At 39.3% G+C, this 12,595-nt stretch overlaps 1 protein-coding gene across 5 annotated transcripts in view; it reads right to left on the reverse strand.

Moving 5' to 3' along the window:
- sema6e (sema domain, transmembrane domain (TM), and cytoplasmic domain, (semaphorin) 6E) overlaps positions 1–12,595 on the reverse strand; it is a 222,010-nt gene that overhangs the window by 58,788 nt on the left and 150,627 nt on the right. For all 5 annotated transcript variants that reach the window (XM_012879132.3, XM_021324749.2, XM_021324734.2 and 2 more), the window contains 3 exons: positions 11,551–11,607; positions 11,176–11,277; positions 268–358 (listed from right to left, as the gene is read on the reverse strand). In XM_012879132.3, the coding sequence (XP_012734586.2) occupies positions 268–358; positions 11,176–11,277; positions 11,551–11,607 (250 nt within the window). The remainder of the gene's footprint in view (positions 1–267; positions 359–11,175; positions 11,278–11,550; positions 11,608–12,595) is intronic.

Here is a 12,595-nt window from a genome sequence, read left to right on the forward strand (position 1 = left end):
GTTGAAAGCTTTTCTTAACTTTAAACATTATCATCACAATTCTGATTCTGGGAGCAAATTTGAGGTTTCTCCATTTCCAAAGTAGTTCCTGAAATTCTTTAAACAAATATGAAGTAGGAAAACTTAACACCTTCGGTCTGGTCTCGTTCCCAGTCTGACCTGAACAATTAAAATCTCACAAAAACCAGCAGAATGGAAACTTTACGGTACCAGGGCTTCACTTTGAAAGAAAGCCCCTGAAACTAATGGTCCAGTTGGGTTACTGACCTGCAAAAAGGCCGACGTTCGACTGACGGGACTCAAAGGGACATCGAGCCTGTCCCACCACCTCCTCGCCTTCCTGCTCCAGCGTCGACATCTTAAAACAGAAAGAAAGCTTAATGAGACCCGATGCAAAGCTTTAGGGCCGAGGGACATAAAGCCAAGCGTCTGCAAAGCAGCACTGATGGCAAAAATCTATTTGTCCTGCATATCAAAAGTCTGACAAAAACGTAGTAAAAAAAAAAAAGTGTAGCTGAATACGAAGGGCGAGCACTAAATCAATACGTGATAGTAAAAGGAAAAACATGCACCGTAAAGATTAGTTTTATTTGATGCATTATATGTGGGTCGTTTCCATAAAAGCAGTGTGTGAAGGTCCCGCTGCTCAAGCAGACAGGACAGTTTATCTCCGAGCCGCAGATATTAAGCTGCTATTTTCCATCCTGCTGTTAACAAGGTTGTAAAGCTCAGACACGACAATGCATGAAACCCAGCAGTGTGTGTCTGTTTGTGCGCCGTAAAAACCTTAAGCGAACACGGAGCAGGTTTAACGCCCTTTGTGGCAGTGAGGTTACAGAAATACACACATGCAGCACATTAATAAGCCATTAACGCATTGCCTTGGTTTGTGTCACGTTAATCTGATCGACACGTTTGTGTAATTACTGCCCTCTTGTTATTCTGCCTGCAGACTAAAATGATTATTTGATGCTTTAGTGAACACAAAGGTTATCCTTATGCATTAAATATTTATAAAACAAAACCACGGCTTGTTGAAAAGAACTGCAAATAAAAAACACGAGGGGCATTGGCAGTGCTCATGTTTAAATTTGGTGCAACACATAACTTGCTCTGTGGAAGTCGTATTTCAAGTCGCTGTTTTTTTTTTTGGTATTTTATATATTATTAGAATGTGTTCAATGCAAACTAGTTTTGCTGTATTAACCTCAAAATTGAACATTTGTCATCTGTGCTCTGCATAAACAACCATTGGGACGTGCACAAATAATAATAATAAAAAAAAAAACAGATGAAATCTGAGACGAGATCTTCTCCTTCATCTCTGTGCCGCGTTAAGGATTCCAACGGCGTTGCCAGTTTGAATTGTTGTTGTGATGAAAAAACATACTTCACTATTTCCAATGTTATTGTACTCCGCTCCACTGAAGCATCAAAGGCAAACTTTGATTGGATTTGTCGAGCTTTTCACAAAAACATGTTTTAAAGTTGCAGAAATAGGGGGGAAGAAAATGCATCCCACAGATTTTCCTAATGTTTGAATTCAATGTTCAGGACGTTGCAACAGCTGAATTGAAATTCTAAATTTCCATAAACTTCCTCAAAACTACAGCTCGTCTGTGCAGAGCTGATTTGCTGAAGATGTCAGGGAGCTAGTGTCTAAATCTTTTAATCTAATCTTACAAACAATTCAGTTATACTAATACAAACACGACTTGCAAAGACATTTATACCCCTGGAACTTTAGCACATCTGATCACATTCCAACGTCAGATTTCAAGGGCACTCTTTTGGGATTTTATGTGGTAGACCAACATCAATCAACGTAATGTATCACTCTGAAGTGAAAAGAAGTTTTCAAAGTCATTAAGAAATATCCAGAGAAAGTTTTGTGTGCACTGTCAACACTGCAAAAAGGGAACTAAAGGTAAGTAAAGTTTTCTTGAAATGAGTGTGTTTGTCCCTGATTTGGGAAGGTAAATAAGCAATTCCACAGAATAAACTCCAGCAATATCCAGAAAGTTTGGAGACATTTAAACAAAGCTGACAAAGGATAACAAACTATGGTTGTCACAACACTAAAATCTTGATACAGATACTAAGAAAAATACTCAACACTTGGTATCATTTTCAATTCTGCAACATCATTTGAAGGCACAAATGAAGAATTGCCTTTAGTTATCAATTATACCACCAATTTGCTGATGGTATAATTAAAAGTTAGCACTGGGGGACAAATAAAGAATTATTCTGAACTAAAGTAAACAGTGATTTAAAACAAACATGGATCCGGCATATAGAAAACATATTTTACACTGTAAACAAAAATCTGGTCCCTGCAAGTGTATTCAGCAGCAGCCACGTCTCAGTCCGACAGCACTGGGCACATCGGGCCGTTAGTGTACATTAAGCTAATGTTTAAACGGACAGCGTTAGCTTAAGTTGTCCGGGAGATTTACTATTATGTTGCAGATGAAGAAGCCTTACGGACCTTTTTACGCAGTGTTGTAGCGTGCGGCATCGTTCAGCGTTTAGTTTTTAGGGAAGACTCCTCTGAACAAGGCTTTAGTCCTTTTCTTGTTGATAAAGGGTTGCATTTTTTTGTGTGTAGCTGCACTCGACACGTTAGCAGAGTTTAAACATTGTCCAGATCTATGAGTGCCTGCAGGGAGGGAAGGGCTGAGTCTTGGTTATTGCACAGCCAGCGTCTGAAAAAGTGCAACAATCTGGCCAAATGGGAACGGGTCAGTATATATCAACTTCGACGCAAATGAGCATTTTTGAACAAATAATTATTTCAGTACACTACAAAAATGGAACAGAAGTGAGTAGAATTTTCTTCAAATTAGTGTATTTGTCCTTGATTTGAGCAGCAAATTTAAATAATTAGCCAATGGAAGAAGATTTTTGCACTTAAAACAGGAACAATGCGTCTCCATCATCTTATTTAAAGTGCAGTATATCTAATTATCTTATTTTAGGGGTCAAAACACTCATTCCATTGGCAGTTCATCTTATTTACCTGCTTAAATCAAGGACAAATAAACTAATTTAAAGAAAATGTTACTAACTTTTAGTTCCCTTTTTGCAGTGTATCAATCATATCGAGATACTAGTTATTTTGACACTCGTACAACAAACAAAGCTCTACCACTTAAGAGTGCAATCTGCAGTCTTCAAAGGAATGTTAGCTTTCCTTTTATTGAAATAGAAATCATCTGCATTATAGTGACTTCTCAACAGCTCAGGGTTTAATTAAATAAAAATAAACCCCAGAAATCAGAGCCGATAGTTCTGCGCATTTGGGAAGAGTCTGCAGGGTCATTAGCCAGCGCAGAGAGCAGGACAGACGGCTGTAACGCTTTAAGATTTTGTTTTATCATTAATGCATGCTGACGACAGCCTTTCTGCTGTCTACACACCAGCTGTCTCAGCAGCCTGGCCACTGAAGCTGCTTATTCATAGACAGGCATCCACTCATGTCTTCCACAACCACACACATCTGATTCAGTACTCCGCTGGCGTGCACATATTTTCTTCGGGAACAGATCCCTTGTTATGATTTATATTTCTTCCCACTTTCTCCAGCTGTCTCTGAACAGTCATCTTTCGCTCTTTTTCAGACGAGGGGAGCAGATGAGGGGCGCGAGGCAAGAGGATGTTTTGGTAAAACTGTAAATCAACCTCTCTTTTTCTAAAGAGAGTCAGAAGGATGATAAGGCTTGAATGTAGGTCGGCGCGCAGCCCCTTTAAACATTATACATCAGCTTCTCTGCAGGACCGCTGGCACGTCTGAGCCAGAGTTTGATTTTGGAGAACATTCAGGTGATGCTAGCCTGTGGAGAAGCTCTGCTTACTTTATAATCCCTCAGACTGCTCCGGGAATCGGATCAAAACTATGAAATGTTGACACCATGAACTCAAAAACCAGGTACAAATAGTGGCACAAATAAAAAAAAAGTAGCTTATAAAGTTTAAACATTAAAACTGACTTATTTTTTAATAAGTTTGCAGTGTATAAAATAGAAGAGTGTGCCTATTAAAGGGGGAAAATTAGTGACATGAATTACATGACGTGCTGTGAAAGGACATGAAGGAACCCCATTTAGAACAGTCCGGTTTCTTTTATCCACCAAAGTGGATCCAGCGCTAAACAATCTCCATAAAGTGAGCCTGCTTGGAGCTATTTCATTACATTCATAAATCTGTTGTGCTGTGAAAACAGTTTATCAACAAATATCACATCATTTGTATCAGAACCGCTTTAAATTAGTGTCTTTAGGTCACAGACTTATTTTATAGATGCTGTTCTAAATAAGCTTTAGTGTTCGCAAAGCCCAGTTTGGGAAATGAGAAACAAACTTTCTTATTTCTCAGACGGTGTTTCAGTGAAGTGCTGCAAACCAGGCCTCCAGTACAAACTATTTAGAGAAGGATTTATTTACATCCAGAGTGTTTTTTAATGGGCTCACAAACTGTATATAGATTCCGCCATAAATAGTTATGGTGAGCTCATGTCTGCGTGGTGCATTGATCTCTATAAATTACAAGATGTGCAACATTAACCCCCCCAAGGACCCGATTGGGTCCTTTTAACCACTTCTTGCAATTTATTTATTTTTTTGCATTTGTTAATAGCAAACATTTTTCCAAAGGTAAATTGCTTGTATCAATGTAAAAAAATAAAAAATAAAAAATAACCTGAACATAAGACAACATAGGTACTGGTAGCTTTGGCGCTGTGTGCAGGTGGAAAGTCCTGCTGGAAAATTAAATCTGCATCTCCATAAAGTTGGTCAGCAGCAGGGAACAGCAGCAGGCGACATGGCACCCCAAACCACCACTGACTGTGGAAACTTTTCACTGAACCTCATGTAACGTGGATTCTGTGCCTCTCCTCTCTTCCTCCAAACTCTGGGACCTTGATTTCCAAAGGAATTGCTAAATTTACTTTGATCAGAGAACATAACTTTGGACCACTCAGCAGCAGTCCAGTCCTTTCTGTCTTTAGCCCAGCGAGACGATTCTGACGCCGTCTCCTGTTCCAGAGTGGTTGACATCAGGAATACTGCAGCTGAAACCAGGTCTAGCAGACGTCTGTCTGGTGGTTCTTGAAGCTCTGACTCCAGCTGCAGTCAACTCATTGTCAATATCCCCCACATCTTTGAATGGGTTTGTTTCACAATCCTCTCCAGGGGGCAGTCATCCCTGTTGCTTATACACTTTATTTCCACATCTTTCCTTCCCTTCACCTCTCTATTAATGTGCTTGGACACAGATCTGTGAACAGCCAGCCTCTCTTGCAATGACCTTTTGTGTCTTGTCCACCTTGTCAAGGTGTCAATGATCGTTTTTTGGACAACTGTCCAGTCAGCAGTCTTCTGATTGTGTCGCCTACAGAACTAGGCTGAGAGACCATTTAAAAGGCCTTTGCAGGTGTTCTGAGTTAATTAGCTGATTAAAATGTGGCACCAGGTGTCTTCAATATTCAACCTTTTCACAATATTTTAATCTTCTGAGATACTGAATTTGGGGTTTTCATTAGCTGTCAGTTATAACCATCAAAAGTTAAAATAAATAAACACATAATATATCAGTCTGTGTGTAATGAATGAATATAATGTACAAGTTTCACTTTTTGAATAAAATTACTGAAAAAAAAAAACTTTTTCCTGATACTCTAACTATATACCAGCACCTATACTCTGCACATATAAGACCGTTTTTGGCCCAAACACGTCCTTTTCTGGATACGCTTTCATCATTGCCTACATTGATACCTGTGACAACCTTTTTAATCTTAATCTCTGGCTTCAAGGTTTAATTTATTCATTTAATGAATTTAACCTGTGGCTGGCAGTAGATCTAATGTCGGGGCGAAGGGTTGCTGTGTTATTGAATAGAAATAAAATATATCATCGGGAGAAAAAAATGGTCTGGATGAATCACACAAATCAAGCACCAATCTGTGTTTTATAAATCATATTTGGTGCAGTTCTTAATAAAATTGGTAGTTCTATTATAAATACAAAGGCAAAAAAGTAGCCATTAAAATGAGGGCTGAAGTTGAGTAAACATTAAAAATAAGTTTAAATAGAAATTAAGTAATTTCTATGATTTGTATCTTCTGGGTTCCATTTAGATCACAAGGGTACCAAATGTGGGTTTAGCAGGGAGGAAACCAGAGGGTTAAAAGAGGGAGAACATGATAGTGAGTGTGTTCATTTGATGCCAATGCAACATCCTATTAATGATAAACTTTAGCGTTTTTACTTTTTTAACTTAAAGTAGGCCTTTAAAAACACCCTAGCTAAGGAATTGTTTATGGTTAACACATCTTAATTGGTTTTGATCAATAATTGCTCTCAACTGGACTCTGATTCTGATAAAAGGATCTCTGCCAGAGTCAGTACTTATGGCAGAGGAAAACCCAAGAACCAGTGTCAAGCAAGTATTTGCAGGGACTTAAAAACCTCCAAAGAGACACAGAACTATCTGCACCCTAGCTGCAGATTATCTATAATATCAGAGAGCAGGAGAACATCAGAATTGCCTTAAGCAAGTGTTGCATATTTTCAGCAATATGTGCCACACCACACTCTCATTATCCCCCATGGTGACCATCACAGCGTCCAGATGAGGCGCGAGGGTTTCCTCACAGAAGAACTGTCTAGATGCATTGCAGGTGACTCTCTCCCACCCATTTTACTTTAGACTTTCATTCAATTTGAAGTATTTATTAAACACATCACCTTCCATTACTTCAGCATTTACAGCCGCGTGGTCTCAGAGCCAACGGTAAAGGCACAAATGTCTGTTTATTTATCTTTACCCAGGCTGTGGGATTGATAGCTCACAGAAGATTGCTGCAAGCTATACTCGGATTAATAGACAATGCTTGGAGATGAATCTTCAAAAAAAAAAATGAAGATGGAAGGGAAATAAAGGTAGCTTCATTACTCCTGCAGACACGGGGCTTAAGCTGGATCTCCAACATATCAAATAAAGAACATTTAGCCAATAATAAAAGAATGACTGAATATCATAACTTAGCTTAAAATATTTTTCACACCTAATAAAAGTGTTATGCTACTTAGGTGTGGACACAAAAAGACCAGTTTGGTTATAAACATATTGATTAAGACAGCTTGGTATGATTAAAGCTTAAAAATGAATACTTTAATACAACCCTCCAGGTCCCAGTAAAATTCTATCTTATATACAGTTGCTCTCAGTGGGTATTAACGTGGCTTTAATACTTGTTATTAAAGCGGGGGGTTTTCATAAGCAAAGTATGGCTGGTGTTCATATTCCTTGGCTGCACACTTCTATTTTTAAAGCCGCAGACATGTGTTTAACCATTACTCATCTATTCTTTTTTTTATTATTTATCATTTCAACAGTATTAGGTATGATAATATAAAAAGTTCAAACGTTACATTTTAATTGCTTTATTTTCTGTTTCTGTACAAAATGCCCAATGGCAGAAGTTTTTTTTTTTTTCAAACCTGTAATTAATTTGGATATAAAGCAACTTAAACTGTACGTTAGTGCTACACAAACATTCTGAACTTTTACGTTTAAACTCATTTGATTCCCTCTCGCCAAACTGAAAGGTCCAGCCTAGCTTCCGTAATGCAACATTTTCTACTCCTGGCTGATAAATCACCTAAAAAAACAAGATTTATACAGAAGACGTCTTACCATTTGCCATCCGGCATTAAGTATTATACTTTTAAATCATATGTTAATAAAACAGTTTCATTCTAACAAACTTCGCATCTTCCTTGTCACTCTGCTGGAAACCCAGAAGGAAGCGGCGATTCTCATCGCCTCTAACCTTTTAATCTGGATCGCTTGCTGAGCTTAGAGGTGAATCTACTGGGAAGGTGGGGGAATGAAATTTCAAACTAGTTTTCCTGCTGTGTTTTTTTTTTTTTTTTTTTTGGAGTTCAGACTCATCTGTTGCTCCTCAGATTTACTGGACTGCAGGACTTGTACTCCCCTCCTCCTGTAATGCTCCGGCATGAATCACAGTCTGGACTCGTGATGTCACCTCCAGGCCTCCGATGCAACGTCATGCTGGATTTTGTTCAACAAAAATCAAACTTTTTAGCTTCGGCAAAGGGAACTCATTTGTGGACGATCCAAAACCAAAGCAAAGTTGCTTTACTTCACCAGCAGCGACTATGATTCATTGCAGGCATGACGACTGATAAATAAAGACGAGGTGAAGCCGAAGCTTCCCTGCTGGCACACATTTGGATTTTTCCCACTCCTGCTTTCTCCTCCTCCTCCTCTTTACTTTTCCTCCCTCAGCTTCATTGTGTCAGAGGTGTGAAAGGAGCAACCGTCAGCGTATTCTGTGTTCTGTCAACAGATTGCTTCTCCCCGGGTCTTGTTGAGCCAACATTTTAATTTTTCACCGACAGAAAATGCAAAACGTCAGCTGACCATGTAAAACACGAACGTGACACCCACGGTGAGCCATATGCGCTCAGTGCTGACCTGCCGCTAATATCTGACGAACCGTTTGAATAGTTTTTTTTCCCCACATAACATCTGATGCTTCGTGTGCGCCAACAAGTCTGATGGTGTTCTTTTCGTAACTGCTGCTACATCTGTGCTAGAAACCTCCCTGTAAATATTTTAAAATCTGTTGTTTTATATGTGCACCGTCAGTTTGAGTCCACAGCCGTCTGTGAGCCGAAGCGCCGACTGACTGGCAGACTCGCTTTCAGACAGACTTTCTTTCAAGCTCGCAACGTCTCCATAGAGCGCGGGACGACTTCACTTTGTGGCCGTTTCTGTGGGCGTTACGTCACACATCTCTTTTAACATTGTTTTAGCTTTTGCTGTTCAGGTCTCCCAAACTATCAAGTTATTCCTCAGTAAAGTGGGAGAATATTCAAGCTGTCTAATCTGATTATAATAAAACTGTTAGGTCAAAAAAAATAAAAAAAACTTGCTTCATTCCTTTTTGAGCTTTAAGGATATTTTCTTATGAACTGGTGTTATTTTAAGGCCTATATATTTAAATAAAGCAGCATATGGATTGCAAATTTTATGACTTTAGTGTAAAATGAATCAAACTTTCTTAGGATATATAGGTGCTTCTCAAAAAAAGTTATATTACTGAAGTCCATGTATTTTAGTAAGTCAACTCACTAAGCCTGAAAACTAAATTGTCAGTAAGGCTAAACTGCCTTGATATCATTAAAGTTAACTTTCGTAAGTGATACTGTTGCAAGTCTGAAGCGACACTGAATGTTTGATAGATTATAAAGCAAGAAGTGACAAAAGAGATTAAACTGAATTCATGCTTTACGGTTTATGCAATGGAAAATGAATCTTGCTGCTCACTGCCTGGTTGAAGAATCAATGTTAATCACATCTGCAGATTGGTTCTATAGTTTTTCTCTGACTCTTTTGTTTCTGCAAGTCAAACCTTGTGAACGTGCCATAGAAATGCTAGACAAGAGAAATGTTTTTGCTTTATTAGGGTTATTGATTATAGGCATATTCTAATGAATATTATCATTTCTTTGCTTTGTCTTGCCACATTGAATCTAACTGAATTCAGAGGCAGATCATCCACTATTACCATAAAACATAGAAAGTACTCCTGGATCAATGTGAGCTTCTGTGCTTTCTGTGTCTCTGCTCTGTCTTCTCTAAGCCCCAGTGGGTCGAGGCAGATGAGCGTTCACACTGAGCCTGGTTCTGGTTCTGCTGGAGGTTCTCCTCCCTGTTAAAGGAGAGTTTTCCTCTCCACTGTCGCTTCATGCATGCTCAGTATGAGGGATTGCTGCAAAGCCATCAACAATGCAGACGACTTTTTGACCAATCTGTCTGGATAATATGATTGAATTTGTAAAGTGCCTTAAGATGATATGTTGTGAATTGGTGCTATATAAATAAAATTTAATTGTAAAATAGAAACTTTTACCCTAGAATAAAAGTAAACAAACATTTTCATAGAGCGATTAGGGTTACATTGCATTTTTTTTTCTATTTATGTATCTAAAAGGAATCCTATTTTTGGTAGCATATCGAGGCCCCAGAACAGAGATATTCAACTCTTGGGGGTGACTAATAAACAAAACCCAGTGAAATGATTGTTTCAGCCCATATTCAGGTTTAAGTGTTCTGTTAAGCAACTACAACTGAAAGAGCATTTTTATTTTACAGTGACATATCCTTCTGGGACTTTGAGAACTCTCCACTTCGGCTGCCAATGCTGAACATTATGTTTGTAATATCTAATTTGTTAGCATGCAAAAGGGTGATTTTCCATCTTTTAAAGGACTGTGGCCAACTTTGATCAAGTTGCACTTTTCTTGTTAACTTAGAATGTAAACTAGAGTTGACCAGAAGCAATCCTGATTTTATAAAAAGCACTCGAACAGCCAACCTGCATCTAAACCAGAGACTTTAAATCACATGCTAAGGAAAGCCACATCACTAACACAAGGAAGAATGCCCGGCAGAAAGATTTAAGAGCCAAATCCTATCTGTACCTGCAGTACAAGCTTCACCAGCGGTGTGCAATGAAAGTGCCACATGAGCAGTTATTGTTGTAATTTCCATGGAAAAAGTCCAAACAGGCTAGATAAATGTGCTGCGGCTACGTCCTGAAGCAAACTGACCAACATCAACCTTTTTGTTAACAGCCATCCTTACTATGTAGATGTAATATTCCTTCCACTTTGACATGTAAAATGTTTTTACTAGTTTGCATTTTAAGTCTTTATATTTGTGGGCTGTCCTGTAGTGGAAATGAGCCGTTTAATACCCAGATGTGTTGCTGTTCTAATTCTACATGTGTGGTTTAAAAGGAAATACAGTCCTGGATAGAAGCTTTAACAAGATGTGATCATGCTGAAAGTGTAAAACTAAAATTTTGTGCATCATTTGGGCGCTCCTTCTCAGACATATATTCCGCCTGTGACCCAAACGCACGTCGCATCATGGATAATGGTATTTTCACAGAAAGGCAGGGCGACACTAAAGTGGCAAAAGTGTGTCATTTCCATTAAAAAAAATCAAATAACACGGTGCAACTGAGCTCATGGAGGGACACTAGCGCAAACACGGCGTCTCATTATAGCCCTAAAACGATCACTTATCTGTAATTGAGGCCAGCAGTCGGCGCACAGCGGTGCAGAAACATACCTTATAGTTACGGCAGGTGGGATTGAAGGCGTTGGTGCCACAGGCAAACAGAGTCTCATCGTTGCGCGGCACCAGGACTTTAATGTAGTTGTAACATTCATCCTGTACGGAGGGAGAGAGCTCGGTGTTATTGCAAAGCAACAATATAATCAAATGAGGACGTTTAGCAGGTTCCTGCTAAACGCAAAACAACCTTTTTTTTTTCTGTTTTACAGTCATGATTCTAATCCTTAGAGGGATATCTCAGGCACGCCTTAGTGCAAACCCTCGCTGTGATGAAAACACAGGCACGGGCCAAGGAGGACTGCAGGAGAAATAACACCAACAGCACCAGCAGAGAGATGAAAATGTATTTCTCTGAATGATAATACTCACGCTGTTCTTCCCTCTCACTGTGCACTTCGCCACGTCCTTCGTCTTCCAAGTCAGTTTCTGAAAAAAAAAAAAAACATCAAGACAGCCAACTGTCAGCTCAGAGACGAGACTCTTTCTCGCCATCTCCACTTCTGTCGCTCCCAGTCGTTCAAGTGCCGTTGCGAGACCGCTGTGATAAAAATCTCATTAATTTCAATAAAACTGTTGTGGGGGAAAAACAAACAGGGACGTATCAGGGACCCCTGCAGCGCCTGAGCGGCTCATCAGTGGGCAGCCAAACACCGCGGAGATAAAAAAAAAAAAAAAAAAAAATCACTCAGAGATAAGAGGGGATCCGTGAAGCTGCGCACACAAGAGAAACAAAAGACCACAAAAAGGAAAGCTCAGATCACTTCACTGCCTATATGAAGAGGAGTCAATTAATCCCAATTAACCTTACGGCCAAAAAAACAACAACAACAAAAAAAACCCCTTGGCCTCCGTGCGCAGAAATGAAAACAATCCCACTTTCTGCACCACAGCCTCCACCTGCTGAGCTGGTAGATAAAAGATCCAGCAACTTGTTAACAAGCTTTGCCAGATGAAGGATTAATGCATTCCTCCTCACTGTTGACTAATTTACAGATAAAACCCTCCCAAACCTCCTCCATGCCTCTGTGAATCCGAGCTGTCGTCTACATGTCTGTGTCAATTAAGCTCCATTTCTGCCAACAATATGCGATCAGACAGGAGTTTGATGTCTTCCTCAGTGACATGACGGAGTTTGTTGGAACAGCCTTCAAGCATTAACAGCCATTTCCAGTCTACAAGGCTTGTTAAAAGCTCTCCTGTGCAGCCGTCGCACTTCCTAAACATTCCTGAACTTTTTTTCCCCAACTCTGTTTTCTTGCAATCACTTCATATGTGTTATAGTTAATTATCCTTCATATATTATGCAACTTCACATCTATAATCAGTTGTTTTTTGTGTGCGTTTGCACAGAAATTCTCCAAAGGTTCAATAAATCCGGCTTTGTCTTTCCTGTGGAAATACCTCGCCTAATGTC

This window comes from Fundulus heteroclitus, chromosome 3, assembly GCF_011125445.2.
Source record: "Fundulus heteroclitus isolate FHET01 chromosome 3, MU-UCD_Fhet_4.1, whole genome shotgun sequence".
In the NCBI taxonomy this organism is placed as follows: Eukaryota; Metazoa; Chordata; class Actinopteri; order Cyprinodontiformes; family Fundulidae; genus Fundulus; species Fundulus heteroclitus.